Raw genomic sequence first — 21,263 nt, 5'->3', positions numbered from 1 at the left:
AAAAATTAGTTGTCCCACATTAATCACAGAGTGATGGAATAAGAAACGTAATGCTAATGTAAACAGAAATGCTGTTCTAGACCCTTTCAGAATACCTATTTCCAGTAGAGATAAAACACCACCGTGCTGGTGGTGTATCAGTTCTTTTCACAGAAATAAGAAAAAAAAGCAGTGACTAGAACTTAACTAGATATTGAGAAGGGTGGCAAAGATACTAAAGGAAATTAAGAAGCCGTAGTATAGAGGCAAGATTTTTTTTTTTTTTTTTCATCTGGCCTCATGGAACCCGCAAAGAAAATTACTTTTCTTTAAATGAAAAGGAGACCAACAGACATGGAAGGGTATAGCCCGCAAACGCGTTCAGGGACAGAAAAACGAATTGTTGACCTCGCAGGTAAAATTTGATCAGTGGAAAGGAACTGGATGAGTCCAGAGGGGCACCTCAGAATGCTTTTACCTGCATTACCTGACCATACCCCACCAAATAGCCTCCAGTGCAAACGCAGGGCTACAGAAAACGCTGGCGTTGGTTGGTTTCTCTGGGCTTGGCTTTCGCAGACCAGCCAAAGCCGCAGCCAAAGCAGCACCTCCGGAGCCGGGAGCCGGCCCTGCCCAGCCCGAGGGGAGCAAGCGAGCCTCGGGGCGGGTTTGGGGGGCCCGCACTCGGCGGCCGGACGCGTCCCCCGGCAGCGAGGGCGGCTGGCTCGGGGCTGGCGGCACCGCCCGCTCGCTCCCGGTGGGTCCCGCCGTGATCCCGGCGCCGGGCAGCGGCGGCAGGAAAGCAGGACGATGCCGTGCGCAGGCGGGGAGCTCCGAGCCTCATCTGCCCTGTCCCCGCTCCGAGCCCCGGCGGGATCCCGGCCCGGGTCTGCCCCCGCGGGCGGTGGGTGCGGGGCCGGCGGGGCCCCCACCCCGCTTTGTGCTGCCGCTCGCACTTTGCAGGCGCGGCGGCACTGGGAATTCCGGGCGCCCGAGGCAGCCTCGCCTCCTCCTCCTTCCCCACCTCCTCCTCCTCCTCCGGAGCGGGGCGCGTGATGGCGGCAGCCGCTGTAGCCGAGGTGAGCAGCGCCGGCAGCAGCAGCACCGATACCTCCAGCACGGGCGAGGAGGAGAGGATGAGGCGGCTCTTCCAGACCTGCGACGGCGATGGGGATGGCTTCATCAGCAGGTAGCGACAGCGAGAGGCGGCTCTTTGCTGCTACGGAGCCGTCCCGTCCTTCCCCCCCGCCCCGCGTGCCCCGGCGCTCAACTTGTGGGCGACTTGGAGCAGTTGCGGGAGCGCAGCCCCGCCGGGCGCTCCGCGGCTCCCGCCCCGCTCCCGCCGGCACCGGGGGCTCCGGCGGGGCCTCGGCACCGAGAGCTTCCCGGGACAGCGGGCGAACGCTGCCCGCAGCACTTCCACGTCCGCTGGGGCTGAAAGGTGACGCCTCCAAACCTGGTTTTTATCACCTCGTGCCCCGGGCAGGTGGTTTTTGCAAGTAAACACACAAAAAGCCGGTCGTAGGTAACCTAGGAGAAAACTCGTACTGTTCTCCCGGATCCTATGATTTGGGTTGTCAGTACGGTTTAATCAATACTCCTGTTACACAGTTTCGTTTAAATTCCTCTGCTGGTCCTCAGAGAGTTTGAGGAGTGTCACCCAGGCTGATATTTTGGTGTGGAAGGGTGAGCATGTACATTGGCAGGAGATAGTCGGAAATAAGCCCCAGTGGAAGGTTGATGTGTTTTGGTCAGGAGTTGGTTTTGTGGCAGTGGTATTTCTGAGCTCTCACGCCATCATTTAAAAAATACCGAACTTCAAAAGGTGGGATTTGCCAGAGGTGCTGGAAACTTGCGTTTTCAAAATGAAACTTACGCTGTTGCATGCCATGAGTAAATGCCTCTAGAGAACTGGGGCAGTGAGGGAATTTCTTAAATTGGCCATTTAACCTGTAACCTAAGAATATGACCCCACAAAAAGGCTAAGTAAACTTGAATCCCCACTGCCATCTCTTTGGAGCCAGAAAGTTGTTGAAAATCTGTAACAACTGGCAGTCACTTTAAAAATAAAGTTCAAGGGTTGTGATATTTCTTATCTAAACATCTCCCTGAACACTTTCCTCCCCTGTCCCCCCCAGCCTAATGATTATTTTGACAGTTGTGGTTTTGAAATATAAACTTTGAAAATGTGTACTTTCCAACCAGTGTGCTAAGACTGCTTCCCTTTCCGTTTGTTTACAGTTTCATGGAATTGATTCTGATATCTGAAAACTTACAACGTTCATGTAAAGTGTGCACTGTCTCCTCAGAGCACACTTGCTGATCTGTACTGTGATGTTTTTCTGCAGTGTAAACTCTCTGTGTATTTATAATTTAAAGACCTTACTCGGGGAATGTTAATATTGCTGTTCTAGAGTTTCATACAGACGATTGAGAGATGTTACCATGACACAAGCTACTCCTTTCTGATCGACTGATCCACATTCCCTTAGTTTTGTCCCAGATTTGTAGTCTGTGTTCTTCTAAGTAGGTGTTTCAGAGTGTTGCTTGAAGTACAGTGCTGAAAACTCTAGGATGTGTCTGAGTAGGGACACTGGATTTCATGAGGAGATGGAAATAAAGCCCAGGGCCTGGGTGGTGGTTGAAAGTCCTTCAGGAGATGGTGGATTCATTGTTGAAGGTTGCTGATACTTTGCTTCAGGAGGGAGTTGTGCCTTCAAAGCAGAACTGGCTTTTATCAGAGAACATGGTGTCATAAATTACTATCTTACTTTAAATCTCTGTATGTGGTGTATTGGTGCGCAAAGCACGGTCCCCAGACACGTATTTCTCTATATGTGTGAGAAAGGAGGGAAAGAATATTTAAGGAATGATCTTTTACATGGCTTTACTTCATTAGATAGCCTGGGTAACGAGCTGTGTAAATGGAATGCCTTTCTTGCTTTCTGTAGTTACTCAATTTTGCTTATAATCTGTTTTATGGCAGTGGCTGATGCAGGAGAAGACTTGTCCAGTCAGATTTGGATGTCTTTATAGTATGTGCCACCATAGTCTTAGAGCCAACTCGGTCTGATTTATGGACTCACTGGCCTTGTCAGAAGTATAGCAGCTGGGGGGTTGTTGTTGTTTAGAGCCCTAATGTTTAGGTAATTGCATCTTTTTTAATGTCACAAATTAAAATAAAGAGAAAAAAGTTACAGCTGCTTTTACACTAAACTTCATCTTGCCACTCTACACATCCTGTTTGTCTTGCTTCTGGGTTTATTCATAGAGGGTTTTTTTGTTTCATACGGGCCAGTTGCTTGGTTTTCCTGTTCCTTCGTGCCCTGCTTCCTTGGACTTCCCTTCGCTCATCCTTGTGGCCAACAATTTTTTTGCCTTTCTTGCAACCCCAGTGGAGTTCGGAGGCTGACTTCTGCATGTCACAAGGTCTTTTACAGCGGGTTAAACAATAAATAAGCAATAAATGCCCAGGCATCTGTATAAAGAGCTGAAGAGATAGAAGCCAGCACTGTAAAATCAGCTCCTTTCTTGTGTACTAGAACTAGACTTCCCTGTGATCTATAACCTATCACTAGCATAAGCTTTTTAAAAACTAGCTTATTTTCAATGAAATGGGGCTGAAATTTGCAATTTTGCAGCTGCTACTGAGTATAAATTTTATCTTTGAAAATTAGTATCCCTTTGTTTGCAGGGCTGAAGCTTGGTCAGTCATTTCTTTGCCTGGCACATACAGCAGTTTGTTTATAAAATTTCTGTTTCTCCAGCTCCAGAGCTGTTAAGGAAGAGAAGATCTTTATACTTCTTACTACTTATGCCAGCCAAAGCAGGCATTTTGTGTGTGTGTTTATTTAGTTCATATTGCATGGGGAAAAGAGCTATTTGCATTCCTAATGGAATAGCATGGTGTCTCAGCTGTGGAAATGCTTTGTTGTGCATCAAACTGTAATAAACCGCTTCAAATAATAGCAGGGAAGTACAGGCACAGATGGAGAGGAGGAGCATGTCCTGAGATACTGATTAGTGTTCAGGCTCTCCCCTGAGATATTGATTAGTTTTCAGGCTCTAAATAGGATGATATCAAAACAATAAAGCCTAATTAAGCATGTACCATTGGTGATTATAATCCAGAAGACTCTGAGCTATGGGATATGGAATGCTAAACCAGTGTCTCTGAGTCTTGCATTTACATGTGCATATTGAAATTTTGCAGCATCCAGCTAGAGAAGAGTACTAAGAAAACACCAGAGCTTTAACTTGTTGGCTTGTACTGAAATGGCTTTTGATTCTTTTGGGATTAATATTTATTACTTAATTATTTTAACGTCTTAAAATGTTTGGCATTCTTCTGATACTTCTACAACAAGACGTAATTTCACAAGAAACAACTAACCAACCAACCAGCCAACCAAAAATACTTCCCTGCACCCTCCCCAACTCTTCAGTTGCAAAGCAGTCCACAGTTAAGGCTGGATTCTGAACGCTTGAGATCAGCTGGATGAGCATTGCTGAGAGCAGAAGGCAGCCTTAAACACTGTTCACATCAGAACTTTAGTTTTGCAGCTGTAGCTGGATTCTGTTGTTATTAACAAAGAGCTGTTAACTGAAAAAGCAGTAATTGCTTTTCTTTGTTTTATTCTGTTTGCTTTGAAAAGCTTCAGAATCTGTTGTTACAGTTATAAACATTTTCAGTTTCAGAGGGTTGGTGTTTTGGGGAGGACACCTGTGCTTTTTTTTCTTTTTTTCTTTTTTTTTTAGGGGGGTGGGCTACTGTCTGCATATGTAGTCTTGAATGCTGGGTTTTTCTGGGTGACAGGCTAGATTAATGTCTTCTTCAGAAACCTACTTGCCTTGTAGCTTTATTATATGTGGATTGTACTGAAATTCCATTTAGTACATAATGAATTTCATCTTCACTGCAGAAGTCCCTCAATGGGTTTTGGATTACTCTATTCTAACGCTGCAAAGTCTAAAGAAGGTAACTTTGAATTTGCAGGAAATACTTCTGCTTTAAAATTAAGGTATGAGCTGTGGAAATAATGGGTGAAGAAAAAGTTAATTTCATTATTAAGTTACAAATATGGTAGCTTTCCAATTTTAACTTTTGAGCATGGATAAATAATTTTAGGATTGTGAAGGAGAAAGGTAAAGCTAGTGTTTAGTTCAGATAGAACTTTGTCATCATATTAACAATAGTGGAATGAAGTTCTGTTTGTAGAGTTTGTGTGAAAATGATGTTGTCTGTGTACACAATTTTTTTTTATACACTGGGGTGAATGTCTTACAGAAAATCTTGGTAAAAGTAGAGTAAGATGTTAAAAACCCGATAAACGTACTAACTTTGTAATGAGCTTATACAGCCTGTTAAAAGGATGTGCTGAATGACCGTGCCTTCTCGAGCCCTGCACAGAAGCACTTAAAAGAAACTTGTTGGATTTGATTTGTTACCTGAGTGGTTTCAGTGGTACCTTGCTTTAGGAGCTCAAAGCCTTTGCAAGTACAGGCTGATCCTTCCCTTTTTCATGAGTTGTCACAGTAGTAGGACATTCCCAGCTTTCTTGCTGAGTATATTTTGGCACCCCCTCAGTGTTTCTGCATCTAGTGGCTGTGTGCTACTAGAGGAGAAAACCAGTACTATCAAGAAGATAAAGTATGTATCTATTCATTGTGTTTTTAAGGGAGGAGATTTATTCTTCTATGGTCTCTGTTACTCTCCACAGCAGTCCTTACCATTTAGTTTAATATTTTTTTCAAGTGCCTGATTTTGCTAATGTGCTTCAACTTCTGTGCTTAACATTTAAAGAGATGCCTATTGAAGCACAAAAGGACCGATTAAAGGAAGCAGCAAAATCAGTGTGGGTTCTCTGTGACCAGTCAAGTTACCACTGGTGGTAAAACACGTGTTAAATCCATAAGATGACCATTTATGAAGTCAGGCAAACATGTTCAGTCAGGGTCTCTGAGAACTTACTTTGGGCATGAGTTAATATTCTGCAAACAGAGGCTTTCTAGTCTCTGCAGGGTATTCTGTGCTGTTCGACAGCAGTATCAGGCACAAGCTGTTTTGAGTGCTCAAATGTCAGCAGGCTAGGGAGTGGTAAAGCTATTTATCCTACAAGCAAGAGGTTTATGAAAGGTCAACCCTAGCAGAACAGGTGGAAATAAAAAACTGCCTTTGAAGACTTGTGAGAGAAATAATATTTATTTTGCTGCTAGTTTTGCAGCTACTGGGATTTCAAATTTCAAAAGCAGTTTGATCCCAGTACTGTACAGTCCTAAGTCTGGCCTCAGTCCAGCTGTCTAACAAGGAGACATCATTTAGAAGCAGTCTGCAGAATGTCAGCAGGATTGGGGCAAAGCTTTGTTTAGTCCTTGCCTTCAGTCTGGCTCTTCATACAACGGGCTGTTCTTACGACAAAGCTAAAAAAGCTGTTAAGACCTCAGTACAGGATTTTATTCTCACTTGAGGTCTGGAGTATTTGCTCTGTGTTTTCTTTAAACCAACTCAGTTTTAGAAATTCCAGGGGAAAAAAACCTCCCAAATCTCCAGAACCCCCAAACTGCCGCCCCTGCCCCTCCCTGCCCCCCCTCCCCACCCCACTTTGGTAAAATGTATTTTGTCCTTGCACGAGTGCTTTAGTTTGTCTTGAAAACAACTTCAGCTTCCAGATCTGTTCCTAGACCTGTTCCTTAAGCTTAGTCTTCAGCCCTCTCCGTTAGGAGGCTGTCACGGTGTTTGTGGTCCATGTTACTGAAGGATTGCTTTTATATGGATACAGCAGAATACTTACTGTATATCGAGTCTAATGGTGACTGGAAGCACTGTGCTGTTTCTCACATGATTGTAGTATGTTTTCTCTGTTTCTCTTGGGACTTGCCTTAGTCAATGATTCCACAGTTTTATAGAATTTTGTGGGGTTTTAGTCCAACTTTGTCTTCCACAGGTCCTCTCAGAGCATCATAAACAAAAAAGGAATAAGCTATGGGGAAAGCCAGGTGGGTGGACATATATGAAAAGCCAGAGAGACATGCTTAGTTTAGGATGAAGAAAAAGGTATCCCTTTTGTTAAATACTGTGTCTAGAAAATACACCAAGAATCAACATTCATTAAGGGATTATGTATTTCAAAGTCTGTATATGTTACAGCTGATACACAGGTGGAGGAATGTATTCCAGCTTGAATTTTCTGAACATATTAAATTTTTTAATTAGTTAGCAGTCCTGTTCTTATGTAAACAGCAGACACCTGAAGGGTGTTTTAGCTGGAGCTGCTACTGTTTTGAAGTTAGTGAAGTTACTTGGTGTGTTTTGTGTAGGGTATTGCTTTTGTCTTTCCTCATAGGCACTAACAGTCTGGTAAAAGGGACTGAAGTATATATCTCAGGCTTGTTGTTACGTGGCATTACTGTATTTTCTTTCTTAGGAGCTTGTTGTCCAGGTAGATTGTACTGTGGAAAGACTGACTGAACAGTAATTCACTTGAAAATACAAATGTCAATTTTTTTGATCCCTTTGAAAGTTACCATCCAGCTGGCTTCTAAGCATTGAAGTTATATGTTATCTTTATTATTTTTAATTGCTTTTTATTTATTTTTTGCTGGGATTGTTGCAAGTACCATGTTATTTGGGTTATTACTGTAAGAGAAGTTAACCTCTCTTTAAAGTCAGTAATTTCAAAGTCATTTACTTCCCTTTTGTGGTGAAAAAAGAAGTAGTTGTTAAACTGCGATGTTTTTGCCTTCTGTTTTCTTGGGTTTCTTGGTGGCAATTCTGAAAGATGAACTTCACAAACATACTCTGTTACTTTCTTCCCAGGGGTGATGGGGAGCAGGGGCCCTCATAGGATGCTTCAGTACTTGGTCTTTCTAGCAAATGCATAGCCCTGGGTTTATAGCAGAGGAACCACTGGTGACTGTTCCAGCGGAATGACTGGGATTATGGTAAATATTTGGTCTTGTTTAGCTCATGTGTGACTGCATCTTCCATTTACAGCAGACAAGGCAGATGGCATCCTCCTTAACCACTGTTGGTTAACTCGTGTTAGGAGTTGCTAAGGAGCAACTTTCTATATGTTTTCAAATTTAATTTGGCAAAACCTATAGTTTGAAATTCATGGATGGGTTGACTCTGTTGGGAGGCATTTGAATGAGAGAAGAATTGTTCCAGTCAGCTCCTTGTTTTTATTTGTATTTATTGTTTGAGGGTGCCGCATGCAAGTACTTTGCTGATAGTTGTGGATGGCTTCTAAAATTATTTAACAGTCCTCTTTGTCTCTGATTGCTGGGGTAGGCTAGAGATTACCTGAAATTGATTGAAGCAACAGGTCATACATGTTCTGATTTGAAGTAAGTAACCTCACAAAATACTTGGGCACCTGGCCTTTCTTGCAAAAAACACACCCCTCAGCTGTGTACCTGCACTCCTTATGCAGTAAACTGGGAGTAGCAAGTGGAGGGTTTCATGATTTTTTAAGTCAGCCTGTTCTGCCAGATGAGTTGTTCTACTGTGCATGGTCCTGAAGTTTCACTCTGTCTGCACTAGAATTTGTTCAAGGAATCACCTTAGCTGTACACTAGCTCAGTAAGAAATATTTCTTTGCAGCATGGCCAGTTTATATTGTGACTTTTTATCTGGCTGTGTGACTTTTAATGTTGGCACAAGATGGTGGAGGGGGGGAGAAAAGAGCTTGGGGGTTAGTTGTGATCCCTCTGGTTATGTCTGCTTGATTTTTAAACACACTTCACTCCAAATGATCTGAACTAAGAAATCCCTCTAAAAGTGAATTCATTTCCGGAAGTGTAAAAGGACAGCGGAGGTTTTATTGAGACTCTGGTATCTCAGCTGGTAGAGGAAGGGCATTAACAAGGCTCGTGTTGTGCCTAGTTGAGTGTTGTCCAAAGGATGGGCTTCAAATGGCATTTAAAGGAAAAGTTGTGCTGTGGATACGTGGCTTTTCAAATCCACCTTATTTTTACTGTGAACATTCACATGCATCTTTTAGAATAAATAGTACATATATGGAATTCATCCTAGTGCAGTGACTTTTGCATTATTGACCTGTGTTAATTAACATCACTGTAATGCTTAATTGTAATCAGCACATTCAATATCTCCTTTCTTCTGAGGGTTTTTCTGCAGCAGTATTTTTTATATTTAATAGAAAAGAGCAGTATTTATGTAGTATTAGTGGTTATTCGATGAAATCCCTTACGTAATTTTGGAGGCTAAGTCAGGTGGCAGAGACCAGACCATCTCTGAATGAAACCTGTGCTTGTGGTAGTTGCTGACCAAGTCTGTAGGTTGAATTGTTACTGTGTATTAGCAGTATATTTGAAACTAGCGAACAGCACAAAAGAAAGCACAGAATGGGAGAGATTCTATTGACAAACTCCGCTTCTCTGTTGACAGATGGACCTTTGTTTGCCTGCAACAGTTCAGTCTCCAGAGATGAGAGCCTTGGCCACAAAGGGGACACAGGTTGAGAGATGCAGTTTGTGCTATCAGTACGGAGTAGGTGATCAGAGAACAAAAGTTAAAGCTATTTGTAGTGAGTAGAATATGCATTTGTTGTGTCATCTGGAAAACACATTTCTGTTCTGGGAAGTACCGGTCGGGGGCTGGCTGTCTTGTCCGTATCTCGTATGAAACGGGGGAGAGACACACACAGACACACCGTGGTGGGGAGGTGGGGAGGGAACCGTGCCCTGCTCCCCCAGAGGAAGGAGTGGTGGTATAGGCTGCCCACTTGGAATAGTATTGTGAGAGGTAGCCAAGGCAGGACAGAGCTGTGAAGTAAAAGCTCAGATGGCTGAATTATGAATAAAGCATACAGGGTTTTGGGGCTGGCTGATTGTTAACCCTGTCTTGTATCTGATGATGCTCAGCATTGTGGAACTGGATCAAGTTGCAAGTTAGTTGTGAACAAGCACTTGAACATGCAGAAATTGAAACTAGCAGGGAATTTCAAGTGTGAAATTGTCCCGCAGTATGGAAACAGTTTTGGAAAAGTGACAGAAAAAACAGAGAAAGAGTACCCAAGAGAGGGAGCCAGTGAGCTGCTGCTGACTAATGCTGACAAGTGTGAGGTGTTTTCTCTTTTTTGTTTTGTTTTGCTTTCTACACTGAAAATAACACATATAGTGAGACTGTTTGTGCAAATAGGACTGGTAACAAATACCTTAGATGGTAGAGGGAAGAAAGAATTTGAGGAGTGCTTGGACTTGTTTTAGTTAGTTGTACTTGAAGATCTTTGTGTAATATTCCTAAGGACAGCTTCAGAATTATTTTCCATTCTTTTTTCCTGAGCTCTTCTAAAAGATGGAAGTAACAGAAAATGGGGAAAGATAAAATGCGTTGCTTTTTTTCAAAAATGTGTTGAGATGGGGGTCAGTCTACAGACAACTTGCTGAATATGGATTTGTTAAGAAAAAATTCAGTCAAACCCATCTAATCTAGACCTAGTGTCAGCAGTTTATGGTGGGAGTGAAACAAGAAATGCCCTTTGTCTTGTCTTTTTTAAGGCTTTTGATGTTGTTTTATGACACTTGTAGGCAAGTCAAGGAACTAGAATAAGAGAGAGTTTGGGTTTTTTTCTGAGCTATACTTGGAGGTTGTTAGACTCCAGTGCTTTGTTTTACCAATAAAATTCTGTATCAAATTGAAATCAGAAGGATGGCCTGGACATCATTAGGTCAGCATTATTAAGGATTAATGATCTGGGTGACATAATAATGGGTAAACTTTCTTCAATCTGAGATGACACCAAGCTAAGGAAAACTGGAGACTTGCTGGGGGATAAGAGTGACAATTGGTGCTGACAGATGAAGGTATTGCTTGAAAAATTGCTTATCAACTGAGATAAAGTAGGGATAAGTAGACAACAGCACATTTGGTGGTAGATGTACAGGATGTGTGCTTGATGAAACACTTTTGAAATTTATAGTGGTTCTCAAGTTAAATTTGAATTAACAGAGTTGTACTGTTGTAGAACAGGACTTCTGCTTTCAACTTTTAGTCTCTTTTCAGTGTATGCTTTAAGCTGGTGTCTAGTTCTGTGTGCTGTCATCCATTCAGTTGGTGGATCATTTAGAGAAAGACAAGAGCAGCTTATGTAAGATGATTAGAGATGCAAAAAATGGGGTTCTTTACTCAAAAGAAGGTGAAACATGGGCTTTAAATATATAAAGACTATTTTTCTTATCCACTGTGATGGCAGAAAACAGAGTATTCACTTCCTTTCTGAAGTAGCAATCTGAACTGTATCTGGGAAAACAGAAATTAGGAAAGTTGCAGAAGAGTGAAGTGCTAGGACAGAGCACAAGTGGAGGCTGTGGCATTCTTAAAAAGCAGCTTAGACACCCATCCGTGAGTCATGAGACTTTTTTGAGTCTGGTGTATTTTCTACACTGGGAGGGCTTAATTGCCTGTCTTCCTCTGTATAAGAGTTTGTCTGCTGAGTTATACAATTTGTCTCTTGTGCTTATAATAAGGCAAATGTGCAAGATCCCATTTAGTGCCATATAGACTTCCACTATGCAGAACTCAGTGGTTACATAATAAATATCCCCTTGTAGGACCGCAGTCTGGTTTAGTAACCTTTTTTTCCCCCATTTGCTTTCAACTTTATGTTTACACTTCGTTTTCATTCCTTCATGTTTGGGAGCAAAAATAGAGAAAAAAATCCTATAAAAGGATCAAATGTCAGTCAATACTCTTATGTCTTCCCAGGTTTTTGTGTAGCATGAAAAAACCCATCTGTGTGAATCCCCTTCCTGATCACAACGAGATGTTAAAACTGAAGCCTCAGTGTGAGTTTTCAGATCCCAGTATCAACAGTACTCCTGCTCAGCATTTTAACAAGTGTGTCCAGTTGATGTGCCTTTTCTGCATCCCATCCTGCCTTACGTTATTTATGCCTTGACAAACACATCAGCTTCACTGAAAACGGCTCATTTACAACTTTTGCCTGGTGCTGACAATATATTTGATACACAGAAAATAGGGAGCATTGGGACAGCCATAAGGGAATGGAACTTTACAATAAAAGTGAACAAAATGGGTTTTACTGCATACCTTATACTTTCATTTAAGAAAGGGTTGATTAATACTACTACATACTCTGGCACTAGGAAGTAAACCCAAAGAAAATACTCTTTTGTTTAGCAATGCAGAGGGTATTCCAAATATACATGTAAAAATTGTTTACACATCAATTTATGAGTTGTTTCATGTATGAATAGCAGTGATGGTCATGAATGCAGTTTATTAAACTGAGATGAGAACTGCAGGCCTTTATCCTAACAACTGTCAGGCAGAGGTATTGTTGCAGGAAACTTGTAGTTCTTCATTCTTTGACCTTTTGTGAGGCCATCCAGGTTGCAGCAGGCGGAAAATTCCAGCATTTCTGAAGCTGTGCTCATTATTCCTTCAGAAGCTGCAATTTCAGTCTTGCCTTGCCACTTCCTTTAAAAGATAATGTGGAAATGCTGACTTAGTCTTATCAGGATGATCTGCACCTGATGAAGTAATAGCTTCTGTATTGTTAAACCGTTACAATTGGTAATAATTGAGGAAATTGGAGAGTTAAAAAAAAAAACCTTCCTAAAGTATTTGTATGTGACAAGGTCTGTGGAGATACAACTGTTTAGATTATGACAAAGGTAATGAAATCTGTTTCTGAGCCAGAAAATTCTTTTTTGTGTTTGTTGCTTGTTCTAGAAAATATTTCTTTAAGAAAGCAGACTAAGTAAGAACTCCTGTGGATGTTTGTCCTCTTTCCCAGTCTACTGGACTGCTCTATCTGCTAGTGAACCTCTTCTCTTCTGTAAGGTCAAGACATGTATCAGGCCTTAGGTGGACTACCAAACTACATAAATTCTCTATTCCGCACCCTCACATGTAGGTTACGATACTGTTTTTATTCATGTTTTGCAGACAGCAGTGGACATAGTCTTTTAGTCTGGTGACCTTCAGAAATTCTCTCTGTAGCTGGGTGCTAACTTTGAGATGCTTTTTTTGCCAAAGATCATAGTGTCATACAGAGGGCTTCTGTGATACACACTGTGAAAAACGAGGTTTACTCTCCTGTGAGAATTTAGAGGGTTTAATATAAAGACAATAAGAGACACATAAAATAAAGCAAAGGGATAACGGCCGGGTGTCTTGGCGCTCTGCCAAGAGCACACCTGATGCTCGAGGTTAGTCCTTTTTATACCATTTTTACTGTCTGTTCTCTATTCATATTAAAACTTTTCCAGGAATTGATCTGCATGGCCACTCCTTGGGTCCGCCTTTTTAGAGCATGCATAGTCTTCGGCCTTGTGGTTTTATGTCTTTTGATTCTTGGGGTTGGGCCCGCTAGGTAAGAGTCGATGGTAGGGGTGGACCTCTTAATTTTCCAGACAGCCAGGGCTGATTGCAGCTTTGGCCTCTTTGCCCCTCCAGCAGAGCGGTGATAAGGGCTCTCGGACTCTCCTGGCCGCCCGTTCTCCGGGCGGAGCAGCCTTTGGGCCCTTTTGTTCTCTGGACAAAGTGTTGATCAGCAGCTTCTCGGGCCTCATCCTCTGCTCACTTGGAAGTTATCTTACTTGCTCACACTTGCTAACATTCTTGCTAAAACGAGAGAAAACTACATCCACACAGCAAAAGCATTTCTAACATTATATAATATCTACCGTAATACTTTGCGAGAAGCCAATAGTATAATATATGTTTATAACAACACTCACTGTGGTTTCTGCTTTCTTGGTATTTCAAAGATGACTTTGGAATTAATTGTGTGTTACTTCTGTTCATCCAGATTGAGAAATAAACATTTTGATACAGCGTGCTTCATGCGATGCTTGGAGCCTCTTACCCAATGATTTCTATCCCCATCTAAAACTCTGTTAAAAGTTTATTCTGAACCAAAGGTGTCACTCTGTGAGCTTTTTGGAATACTCCTGACTGAAGATGAGCACAGTGCTGGGATTGCTGCCAGGATTGTTTGCCTGTGGTTGCTCATAGAAAAGTCAAAGCTAGAGAACTGATGTGATTCTGTGGTTTAAGCAGTCAGGGGCTTGACTTGCTGTGAGAGAGCAAATGGAGCAGCAGGTCCAGGATGCTCTGGAGATTGGTGGCTGCACAAGGGACCTAAACTAAACACCCTCCTACCAAGAGCAAAAGTGATCTGGAGTGATTTCAGTACATCTTTCAGATCAGCAACTTCTTATTGCCTCTGAGCGCTCCGTTAGTCGGTCCTTTTTAGATTAGTCCTTTTAAAAATAATGTTTCAAATAGATTACTGTTTATCTACAGTATTGGTCTAAAAGTGACTCATGACACAACTGCATGGAACAGGTTTTCTTACACTGTTTATTTACTCTACTTGCCTCTAGGTGAATCAGGGGGATGGGAAGCAGGAGAATTAGTTTGTTAGGAACAATGCATCCAGCTTGGTCAGCATACCAGGGCAGGAAGAAAAGATAAGAGACCACTGATAAGGGCAGAGGGAGTCTCAGACAGACATCCTGCCTCATCCCAAAACTAGCTCAAACCAGTCTCGAAGCTTAAACCCAGGCCAGGGGTACAAAAGAGCATGCGTAGGGAAGAAAGGTGAAAAGTTCAGGATGATGAAGACTCCTGACTTCATCAAAAAGACCCTCGGAAGACCCCTACCAAAGCCACCAAACCACACTGCGCAAGCGCAACGCGGATGTAAATGACTTTTGGGTTCATTATAATACAAAGCGAGGCTGGGCGGGGCTAGGTGATGAATATGTATAGGCGTGTTGGGAAACTTAATGAATATGGAACTTGTAACCCAATAAATACCGAGCTGAATGCAGCTGTCGGCACGCATGGTTTGGAGGAGCGATCCCCCGTGCGTCCCAGCGCTGGAAATAAACATACCTACTTTACTACTTATTTAGTAGTGGAGTTCTGTCCGCTCTTCATAGGGAACTTGGCTGCATTTATAATTTTGACTTCCCTCTTCAAAGGTGTTTGTGCCCCTAGACTGCAAGTTGCATAAGCAAAGAGTAAATGTTTCCTGGCAAAATGATGGTACCTTTTTACTAGCTGAAAATTTAAATAGTTTTAAGAAAATGTATGGTTTCTCCTTGTTGTTATGTAGTATAACAATTGCCAGATTTCCTTTATAAATCAGTTTGTATTTGTGTAACACCTTTAGACTGTAGGGAACCAGTGCTGAGTTTGGACATGTCCCTATGGGCTGCAGTGAAATAGAGGCTTACAGTTGTCACGAACAGGGCTGTGTAAGGTGTGCTACCAGTGCCGTAGCCTCCTCCCACCACAGTATAGCAGATTAATTCTTCTGGGGCCAGGGCAACAGACCTGTGTCCTGGAATCCCATGGCAAAATCACCCTGCACTGCTTTTCCTCATACTCATTCCAAAATTAGCACACCTCTGCAGAGTCCCTCAATCTGATGGCTATGCCTGATCTGTTCCAAGAGAACAGATACATAGACATAGCTGAATGGTATCTGTCACTCCCCATGTAAAAATCTGAATTTGTTGTCATCCTTACTCTCCTTTGCAACACCCTTGTGAGATGGTATGTGTACTGTTTTAATTTTTAAAAACAGGGAACTGAGCCATGGAGATTATTTATTAGTTGAACAGATTCAAATCTAAGAGCAAAACTCAGACCAAAAATAGAACTGCTATTAATAATAGCTTATATTTGGCCTATGTGATTAATTCTTCTATAATAAAGTTATTTCTTGTCGTAAGTAGAGATTTGGTTGCTTTCTGCTATTTTTATTGGGGTTTTTGTTTGTTTGTTTTTATTTTTTAAAACTACATGGTCATGTTGTTATTATCATCATCATTGTTATCATCATCCTCATCATCATAACCATTACTGTTGTTACTGTTATTATTATCTAATTTTATTGTAAACAACTCTCACAAGAATTCTGTTTCTGCAGCTCTGGAATTCCTGCATAGAAGTGACTTACAGAGATCCATGCAACGTACAACTTTCTGTAGAATAGAATGGGCCTTGATTCTGATAATAAACTACTTCAGTGGAACTGTTCATGCAAAAACTTTGAATATTTCAATGTATCATGTTTTCATGGAAACCTTCTGAATGCCCTGATATTAGTAATGAAATAATAATATTTCTAAATATGCTAATAATTCACATAATACTAATATTACACATTTCCTTTGCTTTCCTTCTACAGAAAGATTTTGTACAACACAGAAATAAGCCATATGCTTTTAAGCTTCTTAAAAGAAGCCGTAACATAGAAACACACTCATACTATTTGTGGTATAAATTGATGTGGTAGTGCTATGCAATCCAGTTCAAAAAGTGTTTAAGAAAAGGATGGCATGAAAGAAGCAGCAAAATGTGAGAGTAGCAAAGTAGTGGTAAGTTAAAAAAAAAATTCTAATAAGAGAGAATGGGGCACCCAGATTTTGATAGTGTAGAGCAGCTGCTGCTTCAGATCTGGCTGAATTGGTTTGCCCCTATTTTATGTAGAATGTGATTATTTGTAATTTGATGAATATGCATCTGTCATCATTCAGTTCCTGCAGAAATTTTTTCAAGATTTTGTTTTCTTCAGTAGTTGGCTTTTTGGTTTTAAATGTCTGTGCATTAATGCATATCCAGATTAGACTTTTCTTCTGAACTAAGTTGTTGTTTATTTTGTTTTCTCTATTCCCACTTTTCCAATCTTCCCCTGCCCCCATTTTCCCTCTAAAAATATCTTTAGGAATGACTTGCTGATGGTGTGCCGCCAGCTGAATATGGAGGCGTCTGTTGCAGAGATCATGCACCAGCTGGGAGCAGATGAAAATGGAAAAATTTCCTTCCAGGATTTTAGTCAGTGCCGCATGGAACTTGTACAGGAAATCAAGAAGGAGGAAGTGGAGCTTTCTGTGAAATCGGATGACTCTTGTAAAAAGAAAAAGTTAAGGGATAGAGTAGCTTCCTGGCCAACTAGCAGCAATAAGAGTTTAGGTAGGTATGACTTTTAAATGTCTTGTTGGTGTAATTTAACAAAAGGTTAACTCTGGGGTGTTTGTTACTGATTTTACTGGCATTAGGGTTGCCCCTAAAGGACTTTGAATCTGCCTTGGCATAATTTCATCATATGCTAGAGTGCTGTTGTAACTGATGCAGTCTTGTCATCAGAATGTAGACTAGAATGTGTGCAGAGCATCCTCTTCTAAAAGTGCAAGTTGCACAAGAGAACAGACTTCCTTGGAAGGACAAGGGCTGGTAACTGAAGATCCAGGGAGTTCTCTGTTCTCTGTAAAGCCCATACAGATACATAGGTAGAACTGAAAAATGAGGAGAGACATAATCTTGGTTCCAGTCATACTACACTGTAGGGATGGATGTTTCTTGGATGCTTTAACAATCATTCCACTGGATCCAGTGGGAGATCTGAATGCTGGGAGAGCATTAGATTATGGTTTAGAGAATACAAAAATAGTCCTCCATCTGGTTAAAAACCAAACCAAAAAAACCAAAACCAGAACCAATCAAACCAAAAGAAACCACCACTACCACCAAAACCAAACCACAACACCCCCCAAAACCCCAAACCAACAAACAAAAAAGTGCTATTCCATCCACAGGAACGTAGGACGTAGGAAGGGATTATCTATGTCGTTGAGCCTGGTCCTTGATAACACTATGACCAGCCAGCATTAGGTCAGCAGTGTTAACACCTGCGGAATGGTTCCTTTCACCCTGTAAAAAATGCAAGAGACTAGAGGACACAGATTCTGGGGTCAAAAATGGCAAAGGGTGCTGCCTTGTGGAGAAAGCTGAGGATGCTGTTCATTCCCCGGCTGCCTACAATATGCAGCAGTGCATACTGGCTAAGCAGGACTGCTGGCTGGGGATATGGAACTGACCTGCATCCATGCTTTGCAAAAACACTATCCGCCTCTGATTGTGTTTAGTTGGAGCTGTGTCTCCTCAGCCTTTTCTTTAGGCTATATGAGCCCACATGTTTTAAAACACTTTTTTAACTAGAAGTCTTCCATTAGTCTTCCTCTATTAGAAAAATAGTTTTTCTTTGCATATGTCCTAAATTAAATTTGGAATATTTTTTGCTGTTGGATGTGCTTTATACTTCTTCTGGACAGTTGTATTCCGGCTTCTCGTGTTAGTGGCCTGTTGTCAGGTGTAACGTTTAACATCAGATTTATTTATTTATTTGAAGGTAGTTGATGGTACGTGGGATTTCTGTTTTAGCACCATGATGCAAAGCATACTGAAAACACAATACAGATACAAGTCACACATAGCAGAAGAGAGCAATTGCAGTGCACAGCTCCATCACAGCACCAGCGTGGTTGAGCCATGTACTCGTGTACCCCACACTCGCCTGGCTAAGTCTGGGAGACATTCACACTCTTACTGAACTCAGGGAGAAACAACAGCACCAGTTGATTCTCTCAGCTGTTTGTAGTTTATCTAAAGCAAAACCTATCCTCAGGTTCTCTTGATTGGTGATGAGATCAACTCAGCTTATTTGCAGCAGCTGTGATCAGTCCCAGCCTACATCCTTCCCTGAGCTTCATGGGCACATCACCCCAGCCCATCTCTAATCCTGCTCCCATGGTAGGGCTTTACTGATCAGTCACACCTTGTCTTTATTTCGTCAGTAGTCAGCTTCACAGAAAGTAAAACTGGGCATGTGTTGATTTTGGTGGTTTGGTCCATCTATTAGTTTACTTATTTATTTGCTTTGGAGAGATGGGTTTAGCATCTTCTCTCTTCTAGTCACTTTGCACATGTTTTTGGCTAGTCATCTCAGGAATTAAAATTTTCCTTGTTTACTTTGTATCCTTGGTGAACTCCTTATCTTTTTGCTTTTTGGATGGACTGTACTACTCCTTTATCCCATCATCTCTTGCTCCTTGGCTTTTCATTTCAGCTTGTCAGTATAGCAAATCTGTTTCATAGCTCTTTTTATCTTCTGTCTTGTATTTTATGGTTTCCTAGTCATATTTTGCTATAGAGGTACTCTTTTGTTAGTATTTCTTTTGTTTATTCTTCTTCCATATATATTATTGAACTGCAAGACTCTGTAGTTTCTATGCCTATTTCTCCCACCACTTTCTGTATCGAAATCTTCACAAACCTTGTGCTCAGTTGATTTCCAGCCTGTGAATCTGTTTATGGAGCTGTATCAGACAATATTTCAAAGCCCAGATTGTGCCTAATAACTTTTTCTTTTTGGTTTAAGGATATTGTGTGTCCCATTGCTCATACAGTTATTTTGTGTTGCATGCTTTTCATGCTGCCGCAGTTGTATTTTTCTGCAAAACAGAGTTGTTGTTCTGCCCTCAGATGGCTATGCAAAGTTTCTGTTTCCTGACCAGATTTCTGGGTTTTAAAACCTTCTTTCTTAGACAAGCCAGCCTAGTAATTATGATTTGTTTATTTTTATAAATCAAATTTATGATTTGATTATTATCAGAGATGATTTTATAAATCAAATTTATGATTTGATTATTATCAGAGATTAAAGACAGCTCCTAAACTTTGTAAGAGAAGGGCCTACATAATAGTCTCAAAGTTTATCCCACAACGAAATCGTACTAATTTCTGCCAAAAAGTATTCATAGATGAACTTCCAAATTTATTAGTGTATAGAATTCAGTCCCTACTATTTTTTTCCTATTGTCCAATTGCTGTTAGTTTTACAAGAATAATTTAATGCGTTTTTAAAGTTGGTGAGTGAACCCACTTTTCTTTTCCTGTTTTTTCCCCCAAAAGTTAAGTCCAGAAGACTTTAGAATTTCCTGCCTTGATATATGCTGCTGATCAAGTGTGACTGTTTTACTGGACTGTACTTCTAGAGCTATAGGGAACTACGGGATTTGTCCTTTTCCTGCTTTGACTCTTGCAGGAATTCTTAGAGAACATATGGAGATGCTCCCCTGAAAAAAAAGAATGGGAGGAAATACTAAAAATGAGCATTTAGAATGCAACTGCTTTTTATTTGGTTGTAAAAGAGAACCATTGTGGCAGCACTATTCAAAATGTTCTACATAGCTTTCTTTTCAAAGAGTCAAGGGAACACCCCTGCAATATATATTTCTGTGATATAAACTCAGCCTGTGGTATGAACGTAATGACAGCTGAAGAATTACACTTGCAGTACAAGCTTGAATTATGATCTGCACACTTCTGTGCCTTTTGTGTCTTTGAGGGCTCACTTAGATACTCATTTGTGATCAGAGAACTGATTGTGTTATATTGGCTCCTTGCTGTTGCTTTCTAAGTGTTTAAGACAAGACAAATTCAAATGTGGGCTTGGTGGATTCTTTTTTTGTGTTACCTTTTTTTTTTTTCTGGTCAAAGCATACTGTTTTTATTAAGCTTTATTTTCAAAGAGAGTTTACAGGCCTCTTTTTCACGACTAATTTCTACAGAGTATATCAGCTGTTGATAATGTTTGAAAGCTGTTATCATGTATCCATGTGGGGCACATAAATGACAGAATTTCGAAACTCATCTGACTGGTACTGAGTGGCAGGGGTCCTGATGATCTCAAACAAAGGAGTCTAGCCGTTGACATGAATGTTTTTACACTGCAAATTTGTGTGTAGTTGTGCAGCAATTTTGTGCTGCCTTCTTGGAACTGTTCCAAATTCTTAAAAAAAAACCGCAAAAACTTTTATCTAAATATAATATTACCTTTGCTGCCCATAGGTTTTGCTTTTCATTATGAGGAAAATAACTTGAAAAAAAGTTGCAAGAAGTAATTGCATCTAATTTACTATTGAACTTCATCTCATCCATCTTTTTTATCATTGATAAGGTTCTTGTAATAATTTTGCCCAGCTTTGCCCAACAAATATTCACTCCTGTGTTTCCATTTGGGATGCAGAGGTGAGGAAATTGGCTGACTATTTTTATCGAGGTACAAGACTCAGGTTTATTAGTACTCACTCATATACTTGGCTCAGTAAGCCAAACCTGCATCCATATCTACCATCCTGATGAGCAAATGGGTGTATAGATTGTTGGGGTTTTAGTTTAGTTTTAGGTTTTTTCCTGTTAAAGGAATTTTCTCCCATAGGCATGTTGCTAGGGGACAAATAGCTGTACTTAAGAAAGACAAAAGGGGAGTGGGGCGGGCCTGGCTACTCCTTTGTCTACACCTGGGTGTGGGGTCAGTTCGCTCTGAGCGTCCGGAGAGAGAAGCTGCAGAGAAAGGAGCTGCTGCTTCTTTCTTTCGGCCGTTCTTTCTTTCTGCTGGAAACAACGCCGGGACCCCAAAAGCCGCTTTCCCTGCCCT

General features: G+C 41.2%; 1 protein-coding gene across 1 annotated transcript in view; it reads left to right on the top strand.

Moving 5' to 3' along the window:
- Window positions 1–357: 357 nt before the first annotated feature.
- The window catches only part of MCC (MCC regulator of WNT signaling pathway), a 187,224-nt gene continuing 166,318 nt past the window's right edge, over window positions 358–21,263 (top strand). Inside the window, 6 exon segments of the mRNA XM_042020618.1 lie at window positions 358–633; window positions 635–784; window positions 786–806; window positions 808–907; window positions 910–1,168; window positions 16,710–16,957. Coding sequence (XP_041876552.1) covers window positions 424–633; window positions 635–784; window positions 786–806; window positions 808–907; window positions 910–1,168; window positions 16,710–16,957 — 988 coding nt within the window. The 5' untranslated portion in view covers window positions 358–423.

Source organism: Corvus kubaryi, unplaced genomic scaffold (genome assembly GCF_017639235.1).
Source record: "Corvus kubaryi isolate FWS band 111438036 unplaced genomic scaffold, C.kubaryi_AGA036_p1.0 37028, whole genome shotgun sequence".
NCBI lineage: Eukaryota > Metazoa > Chordata > Aves > Passeriformes > Corvidae > Corvus > Corvus kubaryi.
This window is presented reverse-complemented; position numbering and strand designations above follow the sequence as displayed.